Source organism: Lepisosteus oculatus, chromosome 25 (genome assembly GCF_040954835.1).
Source record: "Lepisosteus oculatus isolate fLepOcu1 chromosome 25, fLepOcu1.hap2, whole genome shotgun sequence".
Classification (NCBI taxonomy): domain Eukaryota; kingdom Metazoa; phylum Chordata; class Actinopteri; order Semionotiformes; family Lepisosteidae; genus Lepisosteus; species Lepisosteus oculatus.
In genome coordinates, this window is record NC_090720.1 from 11,156,507 (window position 1) to 11,183,688 (window position 27,182).

The 27,182-nt window shown below is 42.4% G+C and overlaps 1 protein-coding gene across 13 annotated transcripts in view; it reads left to right on the top strand.

The window, feature by feature from the left end:
• Nucleotides 1-27,182, top strand: part of hspg2 (heparan sulfate proteoglycan 2) — a 222,900-nt gene that overhangs the window by 163,531 nt on the left and 32,187 nt on the right. For 11 of the 13 annotated variants that reach the window (XM_069183859.1, XM_069183863.1, XM_069183864.1 and 8 more), the window contains 19 exons: nt 2,182-2,241; nt 7,594-7,716; nt 8,828-8,980; nt 9,632-9,754; nt 10,374-10,526; nt 11,209-11,351; nt 12,268-12,345; nt 16,242-16,377; nt 16,476-16,624; nt 17,277-17,445; nt 18,464-18,607; nt 19,335-19,469; nt 20,100-20,281; nt 21,185-21,380; nt 22,098-22,277; nt 23,059-23,319; nt 23,843-24,005; nt 24,813-24,910; nt 26,273-26,539. In XM_069183859.1, the coding sequence (XP_069039960.1) occupies nt 2,182-2,241; nt 7,594-7,716; nt 8,828-8,980; nt 9,632-9,754; nt 10,374-10,526; nt 11,209-11,351; nt 12,268-12,345; nt 16,242-16,377; nt 16,476-16,624; nt 17,277-17,445; nt 18,464-18,607; nt 19,335-19,469; nt 20,100-20,281; nt 21,185-21,380; nt 22,098-22,277; nt 23,059-23,319; nt 23,843-24,005; nt 24,813-24,910; nt 26,273-26,539 (2,913 nt within the window). The remainder of the gene's footprint in view (nt 1-2,181; nt 2,242-7,593; nt 7,717-8,827; nt 8,981-9,631; nt 9,755-10,373; nt 10,527-11,208; nt 11,352-12,267; nt 12,346-16,241; nt 16,378-16,475; nt 16,625-17,276; nt 17,446-18,463; nt 18,608-19,334; nt 19,470-20,099; nt 20,282-21,184; nt 21,381-22,097; nt 22,278-23,058; nt 23,320-23,842; nt 24,006-24,812; nt 24,911-26,272; nt 26,540-27,182) is intronic. The other 2 variants (XM_069183868.1, XM_069183867.1) reach the window with 2 other exon arrangements.

The following is a 27,182-nucleotide window of genomic DNA, read 5'->3' on the forward strand; positions in this document are numbered from 1 at the left end:
ACAGTGCTCTGGTCAAAAGAGTAGTGCTTTCTCTGAGAATAATCAGAATACTGTTCAAAAAACATCTCAGCCCAGTGCATACAATACAAAAAAACACCCACCTATTTCTGGGTAAAAATGTCTTTCTACTTTTTTTAATATGTGTCTAAAAGCCCAGACATTAAATGTATGTCTTTGGGAGAAGGTAAGTTGAATTTCTTTCCCATTTTGCAAAAATCTTGACATGTTGTGATTTCTTTATAAGCCTGTTGTGCTAAGTATACTGTAAGATTACGTTTTGTTTAAGAGGGGCTTTAATGAGCCCTTTTTAATGGAAATGTAATGAAAAACCGGTGAATAAAATGGTTAACCAACATAATTTCCTTTCCAGGCTTACATGTGTAAGTAAATACACATGAACAATTAAGGGGGCATACAGGACTTGTCAGAAAAAAATGGGTTTCATGATAAATGAGGAGGGTGTATTTAATATTTCATCACTCCACCATGTAATCACACAATTTCGTCTCATCTAGTGTAGACGCCTGGCATCCAAATGTACCGTTAACACAGAAAAGCATTTACCTGCATATCCACTTACTGTATATAATGAGGTGGATGGACAAAAGTTTGAATGTAAGGGCAGCATTAAAGTTTGTAATTTTCAAAGCCGTGACTAATTGAAAATAGGTCATTTGTGGAGTTTTGAAAAGAAAGGTTTTTTTTTTTGCCAGCATCTACTATAAACCAAAGAAATATTTATAGGAATGTCAATCTTTGTAAGACTGATAACTGATGTTAAACCATGCCAGGCTTTGGTTAAAACTAGGGAACGCCTGCCTCTGATTCCCCCTGTATAATGTGCACTCATGTATTAATGAATTAATGTATATTAATTCTTGTTTCCTTTACAATTGTGTATTGAGCTGCCTTGTACACTCAACTTTTATTCCGGCTGGTATTGTAACTGCAAAATGTACAGTATATGGATTCAGCATGTTCCCTGCACTCTGTCTGCAGTCATATTGGTTTTCCTTTTCTACCACAAAAGCAGTGCTGTTTCACAGTCTTTACCAGTGTCTTTTTTTTACTGTGTCCTCTCTACTTTTCCTCAGCAATGTCTGGATGTGTACCACTTAGCTAACTGCTTGTATCACAGAATGCAGGCTGGCTTGAGCACAGTAAAGGTTTCCAACAGTGGCCTGGACTTTCATCAGATCTTGGGCTCAAAAAACATTTAACCAGTTGAGCTCCAGGAGAGTGCGCAGTACATACATGTCAGATTGGGTTTTTGAGTGCCTTGCCTTTCACGTTCAGTATAATTTTTTTTTGTTTGTTTGTTTAGTTTTACACAGAAATTGGTTTTAGGGATTGTCAGTCACCTCAGCTCACCACTATAACTTTCATGACATTGTTGGTGGATTAAGGCACCCTGTTATTTGTGCAATGCAAAGCTGAACCTACAGCAAGTTTCAGGCTCAGTCTCAAAGTGCTTCCAGCAAACAGAGGACTGAAGGCAGATCAGTGCTGCACTGAGCTAATCAAAATGTTTGCCCCCTCTGATGATAGCATTTTATAATGATCCAGGGAATTTGTTACATCACCCTTGTATTTTGAAATGTCTTTCTCTGCCCAGGACACAGCCTGTGCTGTAAACCCTCGTTGCCCTGACAACCTTGGCTTTTAAGATTCCAGAAAGTTCTGGCTTAAAAGTTTAGGGAAAACTCCAAATCCTGTCAAAGCTGTCCGTGACTTTAGCAGATACATTAAGTCTTCTTCAAACTTAGTTGCTCCAAATTCCAGAAGATACTATGAAAAGAAAAGTCATACTGTAACTCCCTGCTGCAAAGCCCAATTTGCGTGTGAAGCTTTATCTGAGTTTCCTCTTCAAAAAATGTTTGTTTTTTTTCATTACTGAATCTTTTCCTTGTTCTTTATCAATAGTTCCTTCCATCTCTACACTGTATGTTGCTTGGAAGTACTTGCTTCATTGTGTGTATCATTTGGAAAACCAATAAGACAAAACAAGGGAGGAAAGGGAAGGCCTAATTGGCAAGGCATGCTGGGATGCCATTGTTTCCAATTTGGCCGCCACCCTAACCTAGGAGTTACCATGGATGCCAGGGCTTGATTGGCCAGCTGCCCCGATGACTTTGGTCACTTCTGTCACGTTTCATTGAAAGACTTGTCACTCGTTCACAGAGGCCTCAAAGACACAGATGTTTTACACAGCCTATGAAATGTTTGAAGGACATAGACCGCGTAAGTCAGCACGGCTTCATCTCTGAAGATCCTCCCTACTCTCAAGCATGCCCCCATTTCTTTTTATTTCTTTGTGTGGAGTGAACTCTTCAGCATGGGTCCCAGAAGGGTTTAATGCTAATGTACGCCGCACTACACAGAAACCAATGATGAAGTGCCTTCGGAGACAGTTGCCTGAAAGCAGAAGTCACAGGTACTGTTTCAATTGGGCTTTAAGTATAAAAAGATAAAAACTTAGAAAGATTTACAAGACCTGGTGTCATGACTAGTTTTCTATACTTGAAAATTGCTATATAATTTATGTATATATATATAATTCTGGGTTTATGCACCAAAAGTACAAAAACACAGACTGAAAATTAAAATGATCTAAAAGAATGTTCACAAATAACTACAAACCATGTTACATATGAAAATAGTCTATGGTAAGAATGGGATTTATTTCCCAGAAGCCTGTATTTATCCAGCATTTTAAGAGAGAGATAAAACTGAAAATTACAGGTCTAAATTGTATGTGCACACTGCGTAATAAGATTTCTATAAATGATATGAATAGGTTAGGTAAGGCATCGTAACTTAAGGCCTGGGTAATTTTCTTCTATTACAACCACTATAGCTGACATGATGACCTTGCCAGTTGCCATGTAAATATTGACTAAAATGTACCAAAAATCTTCACCTAGATTGACTGGAAGAGATCAGAGTCCTGTAATAATGATATGACAAGCAATTGTTTGTGTATGAGATGTCCTTTTTGATTCCAGGTTGTACATTAGCATTAAAGTGCCTTTGTCATAGCTCATGGCCTTATCGGTCACATGGTGTAGGAACGCAATGCATGCTCATTTATACAGGACCATTCTTTGAGCTGTGCATGACTGTTACATGGCAAGTCAACCCAACCCTGAGAACTGTTGCAGAGGTTTGTATTTGGAGTCAACTACTACACAAGGACTGGTATTTTGCCACAGGATCTGAGTTCTTTCTAAAAGTGAAGACTATATGGAACAGTTCATGAACAGTCCTCAACTGTAAAGACCATTTACTGGAATCCTGACAGAAGAGTTTGGTTTGAACTGAGACGCCTTCACAGAGGCTTCCAAAATTCAATGGTTTCCTCTTGTTGCTACTGAATTAACAAGATTCAAAAACAGGACATGAGGTGGCCAATATAGTTTATCAGTGCTTTGAGCCATGGAGGGGCTTTTTGAGGAAACTAATCGTTTGCAAATTGAGTAGGTTTGTAATCAGTCCTTTCCAGATTGAGTGTAAATCCTGGAAGGAGAGATCTTTTTGAAATTGGTTTACACTTCCTCCACATATTTCATTCACTAGAATTAAAAACAAAAAGTAATGCTTATGTTTCTCCAAAAATGTGCCTGTTCTTCCGAAAAAAACGAGTGTTCTTCCTGTACAGTCTCTTTGATTCCATCATACTAAGAGCTGTTTCTTTTCAATTTGAAAGCATCTGGCCATGTAAGAGTCCATTGCACAGCTAAAGGAAGCTCCTGTTTACTATTAGCACAGTATTTTGCTTGGTTTCATGAGGGTAAAGCTTTTTATTCCAGCTTTTGGTCTTCTATAGTGCTTCAAACATCATGCTGTGCCACACTCTATTATTTTTCCTTAAGTCAAATCTTATTTCAGCACTCTGGGCTATCATAGTGTGTTCATGATTGGCCTTCTTCCAACTTTCCTTCACATTCCCATGCTATTGGAACTAAACCTTTAAAGATCAGGTGGGAACTAAGCTTGGGTTTATTCCATCTGACAGATCTCATGATTGACTTGAATTCGTCTCTATATAGCATCCTGTGCCAACACATTTCATACATACTAAGTTCAGTTATTGAACAGAATGGGCTCATTGAAGCTCATTGAAGCTCATTTGGAATCTTTACCAGAAGCAAGAGGAGTCATGACCCCAAGATGGCTGAACCTCCCTTTAGCAATTTTCATGTTCAAATGGAGACAGACACTAGAGCCGCTGTTAAATTCTGTCATTGGATTGTAACACCCCGCTGATTTTTAAAATCAAACTAGCTACCCTGACAGACAGCCATGTTTTTGTGTGTGTGACTTGAAAATGTTCAGATACCATGATCAGAGTTTCAGAAAAATGTTACCAGTAGAATTTTTTTAACGAACTGTCCCTCAGGGTGACTAATGTCCTAGAACTGTATGCAGTCTGAAAGGTGGCTTGTTTCCCATTACCAGAGAATCTGTCACCCTGTGATCACATGGCTTTCAGGATGGGGCTCAAAAGCCTGCCAAGCTGGGACAGAATGTGCTGCCCCTGCTTTCTGCCAAAGCCCTGCTGCTGGGTCTGATCTGTGTTGTCTGCATAGAGGGATTTGTGCCAAGCAGGGGCACAACCTCTGGCTACAGCCGTCCACAGTCAGGCCGTGGCTAGAAATCACTCGGGTCTTAATGTTTGACCAAACCCAAAAAAATATATTGACGAGTAATTTACATTTAATAGATTTTACCCTGACAATCTGTTGCCTGAAACCTTCTTCATCATTATGTTGTAGCACCATGGCTAGTTTTGTGTGTGTTGCCAAACTCAACACTGACATGAATTTCACAGGTACCATACAGAGCCTGATTGCTGCAAAGTTCATGTGTACCAAGTTACTGTATACTGTATATTTATGAGAAGCATTCACAATGCCGCAAATGATCGTTGGAACCAACAGTATCTGTTGTGTTTGTTTTGCTTTCAGCATACAGTATATGAGGTAGCAGTAAATATTGCAGTAATTTATACAAATTATTCATTTCTAAAGTGGATGTATTTTAAAATTGTTTAATTTATTATAGATAGAAGAGCCTTGTTGACAGATTTCAGTATTTTGCCATTTAAAGTAAAAGATCATTGATACTTGGATATGAAGTGTTCTAGAAGAAAGTTGCTTATGGTTGCAGGATTTGTACACAGCATAAATACACTCTACAATATAAAACACTTTGAAGGGATTGAGGCAAATACAGGAAAATAACGTATCTGAAACAGAAGCATCTTTGTTCCATTCTGAATTATTCATCTGTTATTTAAGAAATATGGACTTCAGGAGTACATGGAGAAATTCAATTTGATTCTAATGTGTATTGAAGGCATAGCTGGTAGGATAGTGAGCTTACTATACATTACAGTAGACAACAGTACCAGGTTATAGTTTCCTAACAGAACAGTGCAATGTGTTCCTGTTTGGAAACCACCAGGCAGACCCTCCATGACACTGGAATGAGCAATGTTTCGCAACAGTCATATTTTCACATCAGCAATAGTAGCAGTTCCCAGCTCCGGTGCTGGAGAAACAGCATCTCTTTGAGCTTGTGCTCCAGTCAAGTTCTTAATCTCAGGCCCATTGATTTCACGTCTCTTTTTGGGGCACATTTGCAAATTAGCTTGCAGCTCATAAAGATCAAATGGGGTTTGTAATTCATATCAACTCTGTACCAATTTCTGAGTTTCTGAGCTGCCCTCATTCAGGTCATTTGCCTGAAAATGCTCAGTGTGGGTGTGTATCACACAGTGTCTCCGCCACCAGTATTGCTCAGCTAATAAGAGCTGTTTAATCAGATATAACAGCAAGCATGTTGAGGAGAGACTGATCTGTGCTGAAATTGTTGCAAACTGTACCCTTGAAGTAGGGTGTAAAAGTAAATAAGCATGCAGATCAATTAAGTTATCCATCAGCTAAGGACCAGGTATGGGAACCACTGATCTAAGGATACAGAGAGCATAAGAGGGATCTGGGAGGCTCACAATCGCAGCCCTGAAGAAGGCTCCACAGCAGAAACGTTGTGTTTCCTTTCTTCTCTTTTCAGCATGGAATTAAACCTTTAACTCGTTCCTTTGTAATCTCTTTAATATGATTAGGACAGGAGAGGAACAGAAGGCTAAGTAGTTTAATCACACTACTGAGAGGCAGAAGATGAATTAAAAAAGGACTCTATAAACTGATACAATAAGTCACTTTAGTGTGCTAAAGACGGAGAAGACTTGGCATTTCATTAATCTTGTGAAAATTGTGAAGTGTTGAGTTTCGCTTCATGCAATTAGCACTCCTGCAGGAATTCTGTCTTTTTTTAGTCCAGCTCCAATGACAGATCTGTTGTTTGAGGTTACTGGTGAATCAGTAAGAAATGAGCAGTAATGATAATCAATCAAGACCAACATCTTTAACTTCCACAACTTGGTACATACTGTTTGCCTGTATGTTTCCACTTATTGAACGCCTGTGGCTAGTTATTTTTCCCAAAAAGTTGTTTTCACTGCCCCCTTTCATTTAAAAGTGCCCAACTGCATAGTTAAGTTTGTCAGTTGTTGTTTTTTTTTTTATTCTGCTTTTGTTACCTGCTTGTCACTAATAGTAACGAAGGTGGTGGATTAAAAACAGCACACAGAATTCTGGCAGGAGTGAGCTAGTGGCCCAGGCCATAGTTCTTTCACCCCGCTTTGATAGTGGTAATACACAAATAAAAAAAAGCATACAAGAGTAATTATTTGAACTGGAAAAATAATGAGAAAAAAATATTGTCGCATCTTACTGTATATTCTCAGCTCCTCTCAGTGATATTACAATGGTAGGACAACAGTAAGAATCTGACCCACTTAAATCCCAGATCTGTTATTAGCCGATACTGGCTCATAATAAGGAGCAGAACCACATAGAGTTTTATTTGCATTTTGAAATTTGTCTTTGGAGGGCCTTCAAAAATGGAAAGAGAACACAGGTAAAGTTTCCTCAAATCAAGGTAAGAAACCCCTTTTTTTAAGGCGAGGGAACATCTCCTTTGATGTTATTGGTTTTCACTGCCCTTTTTTCTGACAGAGGAATTATTCTGCCCTAAATCTGATGATTCTGTTTTCAAGAAAGGCTGCTTTGTGAAATGACGATACTTTCTTTTTCTTTCTTTTTTTTCCAACGTCATACACCGTTGTGTCTCAAAAAACCTTTCAGAAATCTAAACCCATTTGGCTTACTGAAGACCGGTTTCGGTTTATCAAAGCGATTTTTTGATTGAAAAAAATCTAAATGGAAAGAAAGAGGAAAGAAATTGTAATTCCCATAATTGTATTGGGGGCTCACATTTCTTTTCTCAATACGTCACATCCGTTTTCCACTAAAGAGGACATTTTTAAACCCTCACTCAAATACAAGATGAAGAGCAGTAGCATCTTCACCTAAAACCTAAAACTTGAACCATTTCCCTGCTGACTCTTACCTGTAATAACGTCAGTGTCATTTGAATAAAGCCTTTGTCAGTGACAGTGATCCTGGGGAGGCTCGGAAGTCTCGTTTTCTTCCCTCCCGTCTTGACATGAGCTCTGCCTTGCTGTAGCTAACGAGGAGTCACAGCCCTTCGCCACCATCCAGCCCCCTGTGCTGCGCGTCCAGCGAGGCCAGCGAGCCGAGTTCCGCTGTACCGTCCGAGGAAACCCGACTCCATCCATCGAGTGGGCAGGTGAGGGGGGGGGGGGGTGTGACCCCCAGCGAGGGCTCAGAACAACAGTTCCCTGGGTGGCCAGAGCCCCACACTGCAGAGCACGCTGTCATTTTTAAAAGCACCAAGAAGGAAACACAGCATCTGTCAACAACTGCTTCCATATAGAGCACATACCCTAATACTCCAATTCCATTGCAGTCAATTTCATTGAATTACTATATTCTCTTTAGTCTGCACCACTGTGGCATGGAGTTGGTAATGAGCTACAGCAAAGCCCAATTTGTGGTCAGCAAAAGCAGCAGAATTAATAAAAAGAATAATTCCTTATATTCATACAGCTCTTATCTGGACACTCCATTCAAAGTGCTTTACAGGTTATGGGGATCCCCTCCACCACCACCAGTGTGTAGACCCACCTGGATGATGCGACGGCAGCCATAGTGCACCAGTACACTCCCCACACACCAGCTCTAAGAGGGGAGGAGAGCAGAGTGATGAAGCCAGTTCAGAGATGGGGATTATTAGGAGGCCATGATTGGTAAAGGCCAGGGGGAGATTTGGCCAGGATGCCAGGGTTACACCCCTACTCTTTTCGAGAAACGCCCCTGGGATTTTTAATGACCACAGAGAGTAAGGACCTCGGTTATCTATTATGTCTATCTACAGTATTTACGTCAGCCTATCACAGCAACTGTAAGTGTAGTCCATCAACCTACTACTACGAAAATGCTTTCTTAAGTATTATAAGCACACAACAGCATTTCGTAGTAGTAGTAGGTAGATGGACTACACTTACAGTTGCTGTTATAGGGTGGCATCCTGTTCGGGGTGTACCCTGCCATGTGCCCGTTGCTTGCTGGGACAGGCTCCAGCTCACTTGCAATGCTGAAGTATCTTCAGAAGTACTTTGGCGGAATGTCAGCTCAGGAGTGACTGTGATTGAAAACTTGTTCTCAAAATGCATAGATCCGTTTATTCATCCAAACTTGCACTACAAAAGGTAAAGATCTTTACAAAACATATGTGAACGCGGGGAAGGGGAAAAAAGAGACCCACAGCGCTCTTCCAGAATTTCCTCATAAAAGCCCTCGGGTCCTTCACCTTCCTTTGTTTGCTGCATTTCTTTCAGGAGGGCAGGGCAACAGGATCAGCTCTAATGCAGTCATCCGAGAGGGCGTCCTCATCATCCCTGCGGCTGAGCGCTCCGATGAGGCGGAGTACATCTGCAAAGCGCTGAACGTTCACGGAGAGCACGCAGCACGGGCTACGCTTTACGTGAACAGTAGGTCTTTAGGGAACTGGACAGAATAAAGCAGAATTTGTGAAAGATGAGATAGGTTCACTTTATTGGCCATATATTGGCCATTTTCTTGTATTAGGAGTTTGTCTATTCCCATACCCCACCTTGCTCTCCATGAGACACACAGACAGGGAGAGAAGCCTGGGGTCAGAGCGCAGGGTCAGCCATTTATACAGCATCCCTGGAGCAGTTGGGGTTCAGGGCCTTGCTCAGGGGCCCAATGGAGTAGGAGTAGGGCGACTTGATGCTAGGCGGGCCTCTGGGCATCTGTCTTCAAATGCAGAGCCCTGAAATTCCAGAGAACCGGGTTTCAATACAGTGAATCCAGGGACAGGTGTACGTGATAATGAACCTAACACAAAAGGGTCAGAGCGCCCTCTAGAGGAGGGATGACGATCTTGACATCTACCCCCTACCAACAATGAACAAAGTGCGGGTCACCGCTTGGATACCCCTGAAGACAGTCAGTGGCATCACCCAGACCCAAACTCACACCATCTGGGTCAAGGCTCTCAATGTGCACTCAGTGCAATTTGCTTTGCCTGTTGGGCCCCTACGCCATCTTGATCATTGTGCTGTTGAGCGGTTCTGTTTTTCCCACGCTGTACTGATCTGAGCTCTACCTTGGTGCAGTTGATGAGGATGCCCGGCCCTTTGCTACCATTCAACCTCCCGTCCTGACCATCCAGCAAGGGCAGCAAGCCGAGTTCCGCTGCAGTGTTAGAGGAAACCCAACTCCAGCCATTGAGTGGTCAGGTAAGAGAGATACAGTCTCCAGCAGAGGCTGCACTATTCAAATACCCAAAGAGCAAAACTCAGGGTCTCAAAATCTAAAAGAATGAAGAAAACACACATCAGCGACTATTCTCTTCATTCACTGACGAAAGACAGTTATTCCCCATGGTCAAAGATGACTGCCTTCCATAAACCCAGAGGTGAAGATCTGAACAGTCTTTGACAGGTTGACCAGATGTTAAAAATAAAGTAAAATACAATTTGTTTTCTTTAAGTACTTGGATTTTACAGTCTACATCACTGTATTTGGGTGTTAATATTTTGAGTCTGAACTATAAATGGTAATAACTAAGAAGATGGATAGTTAGTAAAGATTATGTGAAGCTCTGCAGAACAGCATTACCAATAAGAGATACTGATCTGATACACAATGTCTGCTGTTTAATGGTAAACTGATGTCACAGCAGTGACATTACTAACATACTCAAGTAATTGTCTAACACTTGTTTGTTTATGTCACTTAAAACTGGTCTTCAGAAAGCAAAATTGTCATAAAGGAAAGTTGTGAACACAAGCAAGGAAAATGGAGTTCAGGTATTGGTCTTTCCTTTGTCTTAAATCTGTTCTATTTGAAACTCAGGAGGGCGGGGCAACAGGATCACTCCGAAAGCCATAATCCGAGACGGCGTCCTCATCATCCCTGCGGCTGAGCGCTCTGATGAGGCGGAGTACATCTGCAAAGCGCTGAACGTTCACGGAGAGCACACAGCACGGGCCGTGCTTTACGTACACAGTAAGTCCTCCTGCAGCTGGGTGGAAGAAAGTAGAGAGCTTTTAAAAGATTTTAAAAGGTGTATCTGACCATGCATTAATACCCTTCCTGTCAAGTGGATTAAAATACTGGATTTCTGATGGTAGAAATCCTTGGTCGTTACCTTGAATTTCCTTCATTACTGAACTGAACCAATGGCCTTCCAGCTATTGGATTGCGTTGACCGATGTCAAACTCAATGTCATGAGATCTGAGACCTATGGTTCAGTGTCACTAAACACAAAGCAGTCAAGGCTCCGTGTATTTCTGACCGGTTGATATCTATTAATAGCTACAGTACGTGCCTTGGGCTTTTTTTAAAGTATGAAGGCCACTGAACAGGAACCATACCTTAAGAACATCATAAACAAGATGTTTATGGTGCTTTTCAAATTCAAATATAAGAGTGCTCTCCTGTAGATTTAAAATTCCTACCTTTCACTATATTTTAGTGTCAGATTTGGTGACACCATGTAAAAACCCAATGCCATATCTTCTCGTCTATTGATATCGGGGTGTCCTTTGAGCGTGTGACTTTAATGTAGTAGTCCTTCCCTTTTCTTCCTTCTCTCCTCACAGGGAAGAGTGATATAATAAAACTTTTTTTTTTACCTGTTGGTAATTTACAAGAATCATGTTCTGCTTCCCTTCCTGTGTGTCTTAGGTGCCAGTCTACCTCATATCCAGGTCAGCCCCCCACGAGTTACAATCCAGGAAGGGGAGACTCTGAGACTCTACTGCCGTGCAGGAGGGACTCCTAGCCCAAGCCTGACTTGGAAGAAGCAAGGTGGTGAACTTCCCCCACAGGTACTGCCCCTGTGTGGAAAGTGAGCTGTGGGGACATGTGTACAGGTGGCACTCTAGCTCTTTTGATCCCTTGCTTCAAGCTATGAAGAGCCACCACCAGTCTGAGGCAGGACGTTTTTAATAGCAGGATAATCGAAGGACAGAGGAGGTCAGGAAGAACAGTGGGCAGGCTGGCATTCTGAGTGGTACAGTAGGTATTTGATGAATGTATTGATAGGAGGCTTCGGGTCCTGATGATAACCATCGTTTTCAATAACTGCTGAACCACAGGTACTCAGGGACACAGTGGCCCGGAGGCTATCTTGGGAAGCCCTTTCTTGATAAAGAGAGAATAAATTATACCTTCCTACAAGGTTTGACGCAACAGGTGTGTAGTTATCTTTCCACAGACGGGCAATTGAGAAAACTACTAGATTAAAACAAAAAAACAACATTTTAAGCTTCCAAATTTAAACCTCATCAACTTCAATCTAAAGGATTTAATTCTCTCAGTAGAGCTGATAGTTATTTCTTAATATTTTATTCTCTAAATTTGATTTCTTTTTCCTTTCAGGGTATTTTACTTTGACTATTATGTAGCCTTCCAATTAATCGATAATCATTTAAATGCTTATACTAAAAAAATATAAAACTGTAGCCAATTACACAGTAGAATGGGATAGAAACATAGAAGCAGAATTAGGAGAATTAAATTGTATTTGTCACTTTGAATACATTATCTCCATATTCTGTCACTTACATGCAGTATGGCAGGGCAGCTGAATTCTTTCTGTCTTTAAGATACACAGTATCTTCCAGGACCTCCTATTTGTCAAAGAAACTGGACTGTTATATTTGTATTTTGACTTCCGTCTTAAAATATGTTCCTTTCTTGTTCTTTTCCTGTCTTTTCCTTGTGTCTTTTTTTTCGGTTCAGGCCATACCCTCTCATGGTTTCCATCAGTTTAAAAGCAACAGTGTTGAAGTTTTACAGAAACGTATTGAGGAGCTCCAGGTCTGTCCCACCTGTCTGTCCTGCCTGCTCTGTGTAATCCTGCTGCTCAGTAAGGCTTGGCTCCATTTGCAGTGAACTAAACTGCATGATCTAGACTTGTCCTCAGGCCTTCCATGTAACCTGCAAAAACGCTAGTAAGAAAAGAGCAGAAGAGAGGTATACAGGGCATTACAAGGGACATTGAAATGGTGTTTTCATATTTGGTGTAGCCCAGCCAAACAGTACCTCAGACAACAGTGACGGATTCATCTGTGGCATAAGACAGCCCCTCTAGGGAATGTGTCACAGGTGGTGAGGGGAGTACAAAACTGAATTGTAACTGCATAGAACAGCGCAGGAATTGATGTTCCTCAGGAAGTGAGGGTTTGTGTAAAACTGGGAGCTTCAGTGATCCCTGTTTTATTCAATTCCTGCTGTAACTCCTTAGTTTTAATGGACATGTCATTGCCATGGTGTTGCTATTTGGTTTCCCAACAGATGTGAGAGTTTTTGCACTTTGATCTAGTTAATTTCCGAAACGACTCGCCAGGGCACGACATGTGTCGCCTCGCTTATACAGTAGGTTTGAGGGCAGTTTGTTTGGTGTCTGAGCTCTCTCTGCGCTGTGTGTGCAGTCAGGCCTTCAGTTCAGCCGCGCAGAAATGTCATTCTTTAGACCTGTGAAAAGATTTACCAGCTCGTTTATGACTGGCAACTTAGCAGCAGTTCAGTTCAGTTAAGTCACGGATGACTGAAGGCGTGTGAGCTGAATGGACTGTCTGTGGATCTTTGTCCCTGGCTGCTGTAATACCTTTTGTTTTTGTTGTTCTGTATGTACTGTATATAAAACCTACAGCTACTCAGTTTTTTACTCTACCTTATAATCTTCAATCTGCAAATAAATGGAGAGATTTGGAAAGACATTAGTGAAGCATTGAGAGATGGGAAAAAGGTGGGAGCCCATTTTTGTTTTACAGTGGCTTTCAGATGTCACAAGTCTTTGAATCCCCAAGTAAAGGCAGAGCAAGGTCAGTAGAATCGTGGCCTGCAGAGGGGAAATGGGAATGATCCGATGGAAAGACCTTTGATCCTCGCTACTCTGACATGTTCCCTGAAATAGTCAGCTTACCTGTGTGAAATGGCAGGGCACATGCTGCAAGAGAACCTATAAATGATGAGATATGAGATATACCGTATGAGATGCATAGTGAAATAAATTAAGTACATGTCTGACAGTATAGTTCTATCAGCACACAGAGGGCAGAGACTGTTCCAAAAAGCCAAGCAGTTGTAATTGCGGACAGAAGGGCTTTTACCTTGAAGTTTCTGCTGACATTTATCTTCTTTCACCCACAAACAATTTCACATAAATCCTTCAAAAATCTGTACTTTTTGTATTTCAACAAAATGGGACATCTTTGTAAGGTGTGCTTACATTTTCAGAGCATTAAACAGTACATTGTCTTCTGTGCTATACTGCATATAGTGTTTTCTCAGGAACTGGCAGTAATAAAGTTCTTTCCCAGATCAAGGTTTTTCTAATATCTTAAAAATAAATTACAGCAGTTAGGCATAAACCACACACGGTTTCTATTAATTCCTGAAAAGCATTTCATGACAGTCTTTCTTGTCCAGTTTGTGCTTCTGATATTACTGGATTTGTAATGTTAATGTAGAAATAGATTTTTTTTATATATCTCTAAAATCTATTTTTTTGCTTACTATTATAATTCAATCTAATACAAAATAACTCATAGTAATATACACTGATTCTACAGAAAAACAGCTATTTACGGTGTCTACAATGCCTCATCTTGCATTGCTCATACAGTATGTTTTAAAAACATTAATAAACGTATAAAGCTTCTAAGTGATTATTATATAATGTTTTAAAAAACTGAGTGATACTTCTGTTTTCTGTGTTATCCTTCGATAATTTTGACAATGTATACTTCTCTAAAGCTTTTTCATACAAGTAATATGGGAAAAGATAAAAATATAGTATTATTTTAAATAATAAATACAATAAATAAAAAATACAAGAACACCATTTGGTGATCATTAATATCCATAATTGGATTCGTTTAGTTCTGTGTTTAAAGGACTTAAAGTTGACAGAATTGTATTTACTCTTTAAGTAATGCTATATTGGTTGCCAATTGGTTTCAGAAGGAAATAATAAATTAACCAATGTGGAAGAACTTGTTTACTCTATGACTGTAGATTTATTCACCAGTTCGACAGTGACCACCGAACAAGCAGTAGTTAATCATTCTTAATCTAGAATATTTCCCACAGATTCTGTATCAAACAATAGCCACTGGCATAAGTTTTCCATAATGAATTTTAAATACAGATCTTTTCTATTTGTTAACAAATCAGAGCTTGCCTTAAAAGAGATTCCTTTCTACATATTCGGAAAATGTGTGCTAAGCTAACCCATGTTGGTCACAATCTAAACAATTTAAATATGTGACCGAATAAATAGAATCAATCTTCTGTATGGGAAGAAAAAAATAGTAAAGCATTTACTTAAAGAAAAAAATGATAGTAAAGCATTTACTACAACACTTTTAAAACTGCTCCTAAGAGAATTGCTTTATATACAGGAAAACAGAAGGTCCGGTCAGTTTTCTTAACAAGGTGTTACCTGGGGAGGGGTGTTTTTAACACTGTTACTGTATATGTGCTTGACCCTTGTGCTACTTTGCCTGTGTTAAAATGTGTGTCCTACCTGAACTCTGTCACATAACAGTGTGCTACACACTGCACACTGCACAATGGGGGTAAGTAGAAATTCGACATTGAATCGAATCTCTGTTTTAATTGCATACTAATTTCTCAAGGAGTTAATGTGTTACCATGTACAGCATCTAGAATAAAGCTTCCCAGTGTTTATCACCTTATAATCTTTAGCCAGTTCAAATGGACCCTTTGCTCTTTGTTTTGGTGAATTTTAGAAATCTGGCCATTGTTTCTAAAGAGAATGTGGTTATTTCTGAATGGCCCTCTATTTCTATAGCAATGTGCTATAAAGGGAAAGTAGTTTACATGTATTTTAGATATTTTACAGGAGGGTGCTAAACTGAATGATGGCAAAATCTATTGAATGACCATTTCATATACATTGAAACAATAAAATAAAAAATGTAGATGTCATTGTGTTGAACAAAACACATTCAGGTCACCTTCAAGGTCATGGAGGACAGACATCCTTGATAAAATATGAGTGCACACAGAGATCAAGTTTATATGGTAACAAAACATATGCAGACAAGATTAGAAACTGAAACTTCCCAATCGCCATATGACTCACATTAAGTTCATTGTATTATTATATTTTTATAGACTGCATGTCCTTTTCTTAGATAATGACAACTTGCTTTGCCACTTTACAGTGGAAAATCCAAAATGGGCTTTTTAATTGATTATAATATGGAAAAGAAAACGCCTTCTTGTAATAAAATCTCAGCAAACGTGCTAAAGGTCAGGTGTAATTCCTAAAGAAGATACAGTGCCTTGCAAAAGTGTCCACCCCCCTTGGACATTTTCACATTTTATTGTGTTACAGCATAGAGCCATGGTGTATTTAACTGGTAATTTTTGCCACTCATCAACACAAAGTACTCTATAATGTGAAAAAGTGAAAATAAAATCCAGACCTTTTATTAAATTAATTAAAAACAAAAAACAGAAAATAACTGAATGCATAAGTATTCACCCCCTTGCTTTGACACACCTAAATGACCTCTGAAGTCACCAACCCTCTTCTCCAAGTCACATAATTACTTGAATGGAGTCCACCTGTGTGCAGTTGAGGTGTTGCATCGAATACATTTTTGTCCACAAAGGGGCTAAATGGGTTGGGTTGGGGCCCATCTCATGCGCTGCCTTGCTCTGACTCTGCCTACGTACAGGCCCGAATGGAGAGGACAGACATCGGCACCCTGCTCATCCCCTCCATCAAGGCGTCGGACGCTGGCACCTACCTCTGCGTGGGGACAAACTCCATCGGCTCCTCCGAAGCTCCCATTGAGGTGTCTGTCCTCCGAGGTGAGGCCGCTGGGCTCTGCCTGCCTTGCAGGGAATACGAGCTGGGAAGTGAGGGGTGCTGAGGCGTGTTCCTTCATTGGGTGTGTTCGCTCCTCCAGTCGATAGGGTCGTAGCCCCGGTCATTCAGCCCTCCAAGGCCACGGTGCAGGAAGGCCGCACCCTGGAGCTGAGCTGCGTGGTCACGGGCAGCCCGCCACCCTCCATCACCTGGCTACGCTCCTCTGGTCCCCTGTCCGCCAATCACCAGGTACGCCGACGCTCCTACAGCTGCTTTCAGTGCAGAGATCTTTCTACAAGTCCTCAACGTGAGGTAGAGGGCTGACAAAAAGGTTTATAACAAACTGAATAAGGATGAGGCCTTCACATGAGTTTCTGGGCCTGTGCTTTCCTGTTCTGGTGCGGTACAAAAAGGTTAACCAGTTAGGGCTAGTTTCAGCAGCATTAACTAAACGCTTTAGGTGAGAAATCCTTTCTTTTTCTGGTCACTGCTGCAGCTTGTGTAAGAATGAGTGTTTCCTCTTAAACAGTGAAGAGCAACTTGAGTGACAGCAGTTGACCAGACTCTGTTTCAAATGTTTCATTGAGCTTTCAGGGTCAGACACTGGAACCGAATGGCAGCCAAACGCCCAGATCTCAAACATTGCAAAAAATGCAGGAGTAGGTCCCCTCACAGGAAGCATGGGTGGCTTTATAGACCAGTAGCCTGAAAAGATTTCAAAGTATCAAGATGGAAATCACATGAAACTGAATAAGGAAATCGGTTTTACAGCACACTAACCCTGGAAGATGATGCTGATTGACCAATATGAACCTCTTTATTGGTTGTCAGGGTTGCGCTGAGGTTTGAAAATGGCCCTGTGAGTCTCTGGACATGAAAGCAGTCTATTTTGACCTTACAGGTTGTGGGCTCCAAGCTGCGAATTCTCCACGCCTCTCCAGCTGACTCCGGGGATTATATCTGTCAGGTGAACAGTGGCCACCCACAAGGGGTCACCCAGCAGTCCGTGATCTCGGTGACGGTGACCTCCTCCCCTGCGTCCACCTCCTCCTCCACCTCTTCCTCCTCCCGTGAGTCCCCTCCTTCCTGCTTTCTAATCTACCAGTGTTGGAACGGCGTTGCTGCGTCGCAGAGCCAGGGGGACCCTGGGATCAGCTGGGTGTCCTCTCTGTGCTGTGGTTTCTTCCCACAGCCCTAAGCCATACTGTACTGGTAAGGGAACAAGTAAAAGGTTTCTTCTGTGCTGAAAAGAGAAGAAAAAGAACACAGCGTTTCAGCTGTGGAGTCTTCTTCGGGTGTGAGAAAGACAGGGGAGTCAGCAGCTGGTATAGCATCGGAGAACAACAGGCGGGAGCAGGGGGGAGGCAGAGTGGCCATTCTGGAGGTGTGAAGTCGAGAGAGAGGCGAAGAGAGGTCTGAAGTCGAAACCTGCAAATGAATACAGAGGATTAGAAGGAAACGAGTCTGTCGTTTTAAAACCCTAGTTTTAAGATAATTTTGGTTTTGGGTGTCTTCCTGCAAAAGGAGTTAAGAAATCCTTCTTTGAGAACGCAGACGGGAGACATCAGTGTGATTGTGGCTGTTAGAGGTGAAATGGGAAAAGTCCAGGTGTGAGTGTGAGTGTGTGTGTGTGCATGCCCTGCGATGGACTGGCGTCCTGTCCAGGGTGTATCCTGCCTTGCGCCTGATGCCTCCCAGCATAGGTTCTCCCACAACCCCGAATTGGATGAAGCAATTAGAAAATGGATGTATTGGTTAAATAATTGACATCAACTCTCATGTTTTACCTTCTCCTTGGTTCCCTTTCTTCTTTTGTCTGTGGGCAGCCATTTGCTGCCGGGACACACCTTTGTTTTGAAAAATCAACACCTTACACTTCTAATTTGTCAAATAATTTTAAGAAGGAAGTCGAAGGGTGTAGAGGAAGGGTGAAGAGTGATTCTGCATTAAAGGAAGAAGTAAATAAAGACTGTGAAAGTGAATCCACAGATTGCAGAAAACAGTTTTATCTTGGGGGTTTTGTTGACCGAAGTGATGGTGTTTCGGAGCTGATGGAGCCTTCGGGCTCTGTTGATGTGTCTTGAGCAGGCCTGCAGACTCCCATCATCTCCATCGAGCCTCACAGTGCCGCCGTCCGGCCTGGAGAGTCTACGAGCTTCAGGTGCCGGGTCTACAGTGGAGCTCAACCCATCAGAATCGAATGGAAGATGACGAACAGCCAGCCACTGCAGGGTAAAATCACGTCAGGGCAACTATTATGTGGTGATGAGGTGGGGAGTTCATACCGCCCCGTTATAAACTTCTGCTCCTGAAATTGCTTGAAGAAATAGGACTGTATTGGTGTTTGCAGCTGTGGTAGCCCAAAGCTGAGAGCGGGGAGTTAGGGAGGAGAGGACAGTGGTTTCAATGAGTGGAAATGATCATCTGTTTAAAAGCATACAAATTGAATTAATGATTCACTGCTTTTTGTTAGCTGTTATCGTATTAGTGTTACTGCAGTTGTGCCATTGGAATGAACAAAATTCCATTAAATTAAAGGGCTGGTGTTAAATTTTAAGGGTTAACCTTTAAATAGTTTCAGAATAATAAAATAATGATACAAGGCTCACACCTATGAAGATCAAAGTAAATGCTTTTGATTCTGGCTGTTAATTGGTCTTCATTTAAAACAGTTACTCAGGTCTTTAATTTTTATTTTTCTTACCAGTAGCCCCGTGCATCCATCTTTAATGCCAGCCTACTGTACTTTGGAAATAATTTGGTTTTAATAGTATTTTTTTCTAAACGTCTTACGCTCATGACCTTTATTGTTCATATTCAGCAGGAGAAATATATAAAAAAGAGACCAAATCCAGTCAAACCTGAGACACTGGTCTGTGTTTTGTATTGTGCAAAACCACTGGCTGAGACTTCACTTTCTGTCAGCTCTTCTTATGATCTTTTTTTTTGTCCGTTCCAGACAACGTGAAAATTGGTCCAGACGGCTCGGTCATCACCATTGCCAAGGCTCGGCCTGCTAACCAGGGCACCTATCGCTGTGTGGCCAGCAACCTCTTCGGAATAACACAGAGCGTTGTCTCCTTGATAGTCAAAGGTACAGCGAGAGGAGCACGTCCAATGGGAAAGATGTCCTGAAGCAGCTAGATATACGTCAGAGTCTTTTCATTTACAGTCGCTTCACAACTGACCTGCTCTTAACTAAGATGGCTGCAGGTTTACGCAGTAGGGTCCAGAAAATAAAAACAAAATTGAAAAATGCTTTACTCTCATCGAGCACATCTCTGAGAGCTAGTTAGTGAGCCTACATAGTCGGCTGATTTACTTGTATGTGCTGTTTTTATACTTATATTTAATATCTTGAATTATCGGAAGAAATTATAAGAGTCCCAGGGTCAAATTTGACTATACTTGAATTTGCCTTTACGTGCTTCTCAAAATCCCTAAACCCTGGGTAGGTTGTGAGTCGACTGTATTTATAATTTCTTAGGTATCAAAAGTAGACTTCATGTGGACAATGTGGGTGGGCTTTGTTAAGGGGGAGGCAGAAGGTTCGGGAAAGAGCAAGGCAGTATGCGATCGTTTTCCGAGTTTGTTCGGTAATAAAAAGCGAGTCTAGGAAGGTAACGCTACAGCCCGTGGCTTAGAAGAGGCTCTTTTCACGAGCCGCGATAAAGATCAGTACCAGCGGCCCTGCTCGTGTTTCAGCTTGCTCTCCTGTCCGCAGTTCCTCCCCAGGTTACAGTGACGCCCAAAGGTCCAGTGCGGGTGAAGGTGGGTGAGCCCATCAACCTGGAGTGCCAAGCGACGGGCGAGCCTCGCCCGGCGGTGACCTGGCACAGGTCAGACACGGCTCGCAGGATTGTGCTGAGCAGTCCGGTGCCGATGGACTCCAATGCCGTCATGCAGGTTGGTAGCCTGTTGTTGCCATATTAGCCTTCCGGACCTTTTCTGTTTCTGTCTGAACTTAATCTGAAGACGTTGTGCATCCATGGAGGTTTCCAAGCCTCTTGCTGTAATGGTTTTTCACAGGGATTGCATCCTCATTTAAGCTTGCTCTCGAACCTGACAGTGTGACTTGTAGAAATCGAAACCGAAGCTCAGATCCGTTAAAATGTAAGATATTATGAACATCTGCAGCTCCTTCATCTTCGGTGATTTATATTCACAATGATTGAGTTACACGGTGTGGAGGTATGTAACCAAATGTTTAGAATTCAATATAATACCATAAATTATATAGTGCGAAACAGTGTAGGACTCAACAATTCTAGCAACTGAGATATAGGATTATGGTGCAATAGCAAACTTACTGCAATTAAATTAAATTAAACGTGTTTCATTAGGGCTGAATGTGAAGATGATAGAGGGTGGTGTAAAGGTTAGCTGTGCTGTCTTGCAGTGCTGGGGCCCTGGGTTCAATTCCTGGGCTAGTATCTTCGTGGAGTTTGCATGTTCTCCCCCCTGTTCATGTGGGTTTCCTCCAGGTGCTCCCAGTTTCCTCTCCCACTTTTTATAGACGTATCTGTGTAGGTTAATTGGCTTCTGGGGAAAACCGAGTGTGTGTGTCTGTGTGTGTGCCCTTGCAATGGACTGGCTGACTGTCCAGGGTGTATCCTGCTTTGTATCTGTTGCTTGCTGGGATGGACTCGGGCTCCCCCATGACCCTGGTTTGGATATGGCAGTTGGAAAATGGATGGATGGTAAGATACTATAGACCACAGTGCTGGAGACCACCTTTCTAGGTAACTTAGGGCTGTTGTTTTCTGTATGAGCTGGATTGCTTATTTTCTAAACGGATGATTTTGGCAGATTCTCGCAGCCCGCCCTGAGGATTCTGGTACCTACGGCTGCATGGCCAAAAACAGCGAAGGCTCCTCGGAGGTGAAGGTGGACGTAGTTGTGGAGGGGGGCCCCCTCGTGACATCTGCCCCCATAGCATCTGCGGAGGCGCCCCTGGTGATCGTTGTGGAGGGGGACACTACCACCCTGCACTGCACAGCCACTGGTAACTAGTTTTAGTTTTGGACATCTGTTGGCCTCGGAAACCCTTTCTTGAGCTTGGATTTGTTTCTTCATTTTGAAACCAGTAAGAAAAAGATCACCATAATTTCTGAACTCATTTAGATCTCTGCTCACCTGCCAGCATATCGGAGAACGTCAGTGGTAGCAGATCTGTCCGTCTCCAGTTTCAGCGCTGCAGTATTTAGTGTCCGTCAAAAATTCTCGTACATTGATGAAGATAACGGACAAAATGTGAAATTTAATAATTTTGAATTCAGTAGCTTCTCCCAGCTTGACTTGCCCTTTCTGTTAGTGTTTTCCATTATCAGCTATCTGCTGCCTGTAAATCCTTCTGGCTGTCTGAATTGACACATGAGTCTGGTCTGCTATTGCCTTTACCAGTGCACCAGAGGGACATATACCCACAGTCATGCCTGTTGTGTGCAATGTCATACATTCCTATGCCTACTGAAGAAAAGGCTTGGTCTACTACTACATTGTAATCCTCATTAATTATGAATCATATCCCAAACAGGGTCATTCTCACTACCCTGGAAAGGATAGTGTATAAGAAGAATACAGAAAAGATATCATCTTCAGTTGTCTTGTGGGGCCATGGACAGGCTTTGATGGCCCAGTTGTTTCTCAATTTATCCTGTGGTCATATTTCTACAAAGCAACTTAAACCATGTTGTGCACATTTTTCATGCTTTCCTTTAAGGTCATCCACCCCCTACCATCACATGGTCTAAACTGCGCGCCCCTCTGCCCTGGCAGCACAAAGTGGTCAACAACAGCCTCATTCTCCCCAATGTGGGGCGCCAGGATTCAGGGCAGTACATCTGTAACGCCACCAATACCATGGGCACTGCTGAAATCACCATCATTGTTGATGTAGAGAGTGAGTTTGTGCATGGCCTTAAAAAGAGCACTTTCCAAATGTTCTCCTCTTGTGTTTTTAGTTTCCCAGGACTCCATACATAAAGCCAGGACAACAAAGAAAACAACAGGATATCCATTTGCTGACGCGACTTAGTTTCAATCTTAACAATCTTGGCAATGCAAGTCTTATTAACTCATGCACCCAGTGCAATGATTGTGCATTTTGAAGTGGGGGTCCTTTTTTTCCAATCCAAGGTGGGAATGTGGGTGATGTGGACTAGAAAAGGTCATTTTAGGTCAGCATGAAGGGATTATATTTCTTCATCTATGTAACTGGTCAAAAGTAAAAATTGAAACTGGCCCAGACCAGGAAAATTGACTCTACAGCTGTTGTGAGTTGCATGATGAGAAGTTAAGAGTCTCCTATCTTCTGGTAATTATTTTTTCAAATCTTCCCCTTTATCAGTTATAGTTCTGACAATCCTTTCTTAAAATGTAAGGGACCCTGTCTACAAAATTGCTAATTGAAAAATCTGGGTTTATAAGGATTATTTGGAAAGTTAAGAGTACCAGCATGGCCCAAGTCTGCACCATACCTGCTGACCGTGTATCTCTTGGCACCTGGTCTTGACCGTCATTGAGCTTGGAATTAGAAATTGGGCTTAATATAAGTGATCTATATCTTTGTTCTAGGTTCAGTCCATTGTAGCTTATCTGTATAGGATAGACCCTCGTTTCCACTCCTTCCAGTGTAGAAATGTCCTTCATTGTGTCATGTGGCAACTTTCGCCCCTGCCCAGGCCCTCCCTACGCCACCTCCCTGCCAGACAGCCTTGCGGTGAGGGTCGGCGAGGTCATTCGGCTGCAGTGTCTGGCCCACGGGACGCCCCCTCTGACCTACAAGTGGACCAAAGTGGACGGCGTCCTCCCTACCAGGGCGGAGGTCCGGGACGGCACCCTGCAAATCGACCTGGCCACAGTGGCCGACGCGGGCACCTACAAGTGCCTCGCCAACAACAAAGTGGGCAACAGCGAGGCACTGGCCACAGTCACGGTCAGATGTGAGTCGAATCCGCTGCAGATTCTTTTACGGACCCACGACTGAAAGAGGTTAAACAGCAAAAGTTCTTCGTAAAAGTAGATTCTGGATGGTTTTGTTCAACATTACACTTCATTTATATGTGAGGTCAGTTGTTGTTTTTTGGGGTATCACTGGCGCGGTCTTCAGTCATGAAATGGTCACTGGATGAAGTGAACATTAGACCGCACAGCAAAGCCACCCTCAGTCTGAGAGCCCTAAAGGAGAAGATGGGAAACAAACTAAGCTGTGAAATAATACGAACGAGTTTATTCCACGCTGAAAAGAGAAGAAAAGAAACACAACATTTCGGCTGTGGAGCCTTCTTCGGGTGGCTTCACAGCCGAAACATTTTCTTCTCTTTTCAGCACGGAATAAACCCGTACTTGTTCCTTTGCGGCCGACGCAGCTCCCCTCTGTGAAATAAGAGGCCGTCAGTTCTGTGTTTTTGCGCCCGTGTGATTTTCCGCTCTCTGTTTGCTGATCTCGGCTGCTCTGCTCCACAGCTCCCCTGGCAGTGCGGGTCTCGCCGCGGATTGAGGTGAAAGCACCAGGCAGTGCGGTGGAGTTCACCTGCTCGGCCACCGGGGGCATCCAGACCAGGACTGAGTGGCTGAAGGAAGGTGGCGCTCTGCCTCGCAGTCACCACATTTATAACGGAGTGCTGAGGTGAGAGCAGGGCTTTCTCCGGAAGCAGAGCAATACTTTGGTTTGGGGGTCTGCCGTCATAAATCCCTAAATTAAATACAGGCCAGCTAACCCTCAGCAGCAGATGACAGTGCTGCATGCACAGAAAGAAAGCCAGCGCTGTTTTGCTGTTTATTGAAAATAACTGATCATTGAATTTTTCATTAGCTTAAAGTTATCAGAAATGGTTTTACTGGCGACTCGGTTTTCAGAAGTCATCCAACGTGTCTGTGGAAACTCCAGAAAAGCTGTGACCCAGCTGAGATTGAGCTGAGATTTTCTTCGCCTCCATTTTCATTTACGCCTTCGATTTTGTATAAAAATGGAAGTGAAGCACGCAGAGCAAAACCCAGACAAGACGGTAGTAGTTTTAAATTGACCCTGATAGAATAAATAAAAGCTTCTGTATTGAATTCAGGAAGAAGGTACTGTTTTATTGCGAATTTTGGGTCATTTAACTACTGGTGACCAATCAAACAAGAAGTGGTGAATGACCTCCTCTCATTCGAATTTCATGTTTGTTTATTTTAAACAGAAGACAGGCAGCTCAAAATGAGAATTTAATGTTAAAGTTTTAATATTGTACCAGGAAGTGACAGAATGCCTGTCAGATGTTTTCTTTCACATCTCACCACAAGCAGCTTCATTACTGTGGTTGTGTTTTTGCCGTTAGTAGAATAGTCATGTCAAAACAGGCGTAGCTACCCTGGCAAAACTGTGTACTATTCCAGAAAAGAGACCATGGATGGTTACCATAGTGTTTTACGATCAGTATTGGTGTCTTTCCAGGATAGAGAATCTGCACAAGAGCGATGAGGGCAACTACATCTGCAGGGCCACCAGTGTGTACGGGCAGGCACAGGACACTGCCAAACTCACCATCCAAGGTCAGCTGCTTCCATTCCAGACTATTCCATTCCACAGTCTCTGTAGACCCTTTGGACATTGGACCTGGAGGGTCTATTCCATTCTGCAAAGAAAAAATGGGAAGCTGCAGCAAATATCCATAATTCTTAGCTGAGGATAATATACTGCTATTAATTGTGTGTGTTTTATTAATGGTTCACAAAGTGTACAGACCAATGTGCACTGCAGAGCATTCCACACAATCTGTCATCTAAAATGTGCTCTAAAATCCCTAATTAAAAATAAAAAGGCAGTTTAGAATTGCTAAAGAATGTGTGGCATGTTTGGTTTTGTGCAATTTAACATTGATCATTTTTAGTCAAATTTGTTTTTAACAGCCTGTTGCATGATTTGAAATGAACCTTCTTTAAAGAATGAAAGACTGCATGGATCTATGTTGGGTGATCTGGTGACTTGGGATTAATTGCTGTTTTGGCAGGAGCTCTATTGTATGGAGTTAAAGGCTCACACCCTGGCTTGCTGTAGGATTGTCCAGTAATGTAACTGAGTGGTTCGCAAATGCACGTATCCTTTAGGACAGTGACTCCAAAACTGTGTGCTGTGGCAATCAAGAGTTTTGTGCTTCCTTTTCCACCGCTGAGCTGAAACAAGCTCACAATTCACAGTGACGTTTCAGTCCCAAAAGTGAAGTCAAATTTTTCTCATTAGAATTGTAGCTTATGTTTCAGTTACAGTGTTGGTTCTTGTAATATTCATGCTGCGTACTTGAGAAGGCGTTTTGGTGTCCCGCAAAACAGTTTGGACATTAAAAACGTGCCACAGGTTTGGAGTCCTTATATCAGCAGGGAAGAAAGCTATAACAAGAAAGTGGCTTCTCACAGATCTACCAACAATGAATGATTGGATTGAATTAATAAAAGAAATATATATAATGGAAAAAATAACTTTTTCACTAAAATTACAAATGAAACAATTTGTCAAATATTGGTCTAGAGGGGTTCAGTACATTCAACCTTTAAGGTCAGATTTTGTTGAGATACAGAATAACTGAAATGTAATAAGATACATTTATATAGTCTACTCCCTTTTCATATTCATAAATGTATCCATCTTCCTTCTTTTGAATGTATATAGTTTTGTTAAAAAGTTACATAATTGTAAAAAACTAGGGGAACAAACAGGAATTTGTGCCTGCGATGTAAGGCTGAATAATGGATGTTCATATGTAAAATGCTTTTTTGTTCTAAAAATAAAAAAATAAAAAAGAATAAAATAAAAACGTGCCACAGGGATGACGAGATTCGGAAAACACTGCAAGAGGGTACCAGCCAGGGCGTGATAGGGGGCTCACTGATTTTGCTTGTCCTTTTGGTTTCCTGCAGCGCTGCCCAAAGTGATGATCAACGTGCGCACCTCCGTGCAGACGGTGATGGTGGGGAACGCCGTGGAGTTTGAGTGCCAGGCCATCGGAGACCCCCAGCCCACCCTCCAGTGGAGCAAAGTGGGCAGCCAGCTGCCCGCGCACATCATCGTTAAAAACGGGATGCTGACCATCGGCCAGGTGAAGGAGTCGGATGCCGGGCTCTACCGCTGCACCGCCACCAACGAGGTCGGCTCTGTCCAGTCTGAGGTGGTCCTCAACGTGCAGTGTGAGTACACGTTTCCCGAAGCGTGCGTGCCCTTCGGCAAAGTGTTTCTTTCTGAATCGAGCAGTGTAACAGTGGTGCTCGTGCCCGCGTAAAGCAGCATCCAGGGCTCGGGAGAAGAACCCAAATTCAGGCACGGCCATGGGCAGGCACACGGAAAGGCTGAGGAGGCTAGCAAGCAAAAACCGGGTGATGAGTACCAAGCAGAAAGGCCCAATCCAAAGTGTAGTTGAGAAAACAAACAACTCTGTGACCAGAGGGACACAGGAGTGAAGCACATAGGAGAGTACAAAGGCAAGGCAAGTCAAAATCCGAACACTAGTCTGCTCCCAGTGAGACAGGCGTGGTCATTAGCTGCACACAGGTGGAAGGGATCATGTGTGTGGTGGACTGAGTGTGTAGTCATGGCAACCAGCTGACAAACATGTCTCATGGAGGTATTGCCTCTTGCTGTGGTAACTCACGTCTTCAAGCATTCTGGTGGGAGTGGGTATGACAGAAAGCACACATTTTATGTTATACTGTATATCACCGTCCCAATTTGAAATTTGAATTGTATTTTGATTGTGACTCGATTTTATGGCTACAACACCTGTAATGCTGTAATACATCGTCAAGCTGAAAGTAATGGGAGCTACAGTATTTA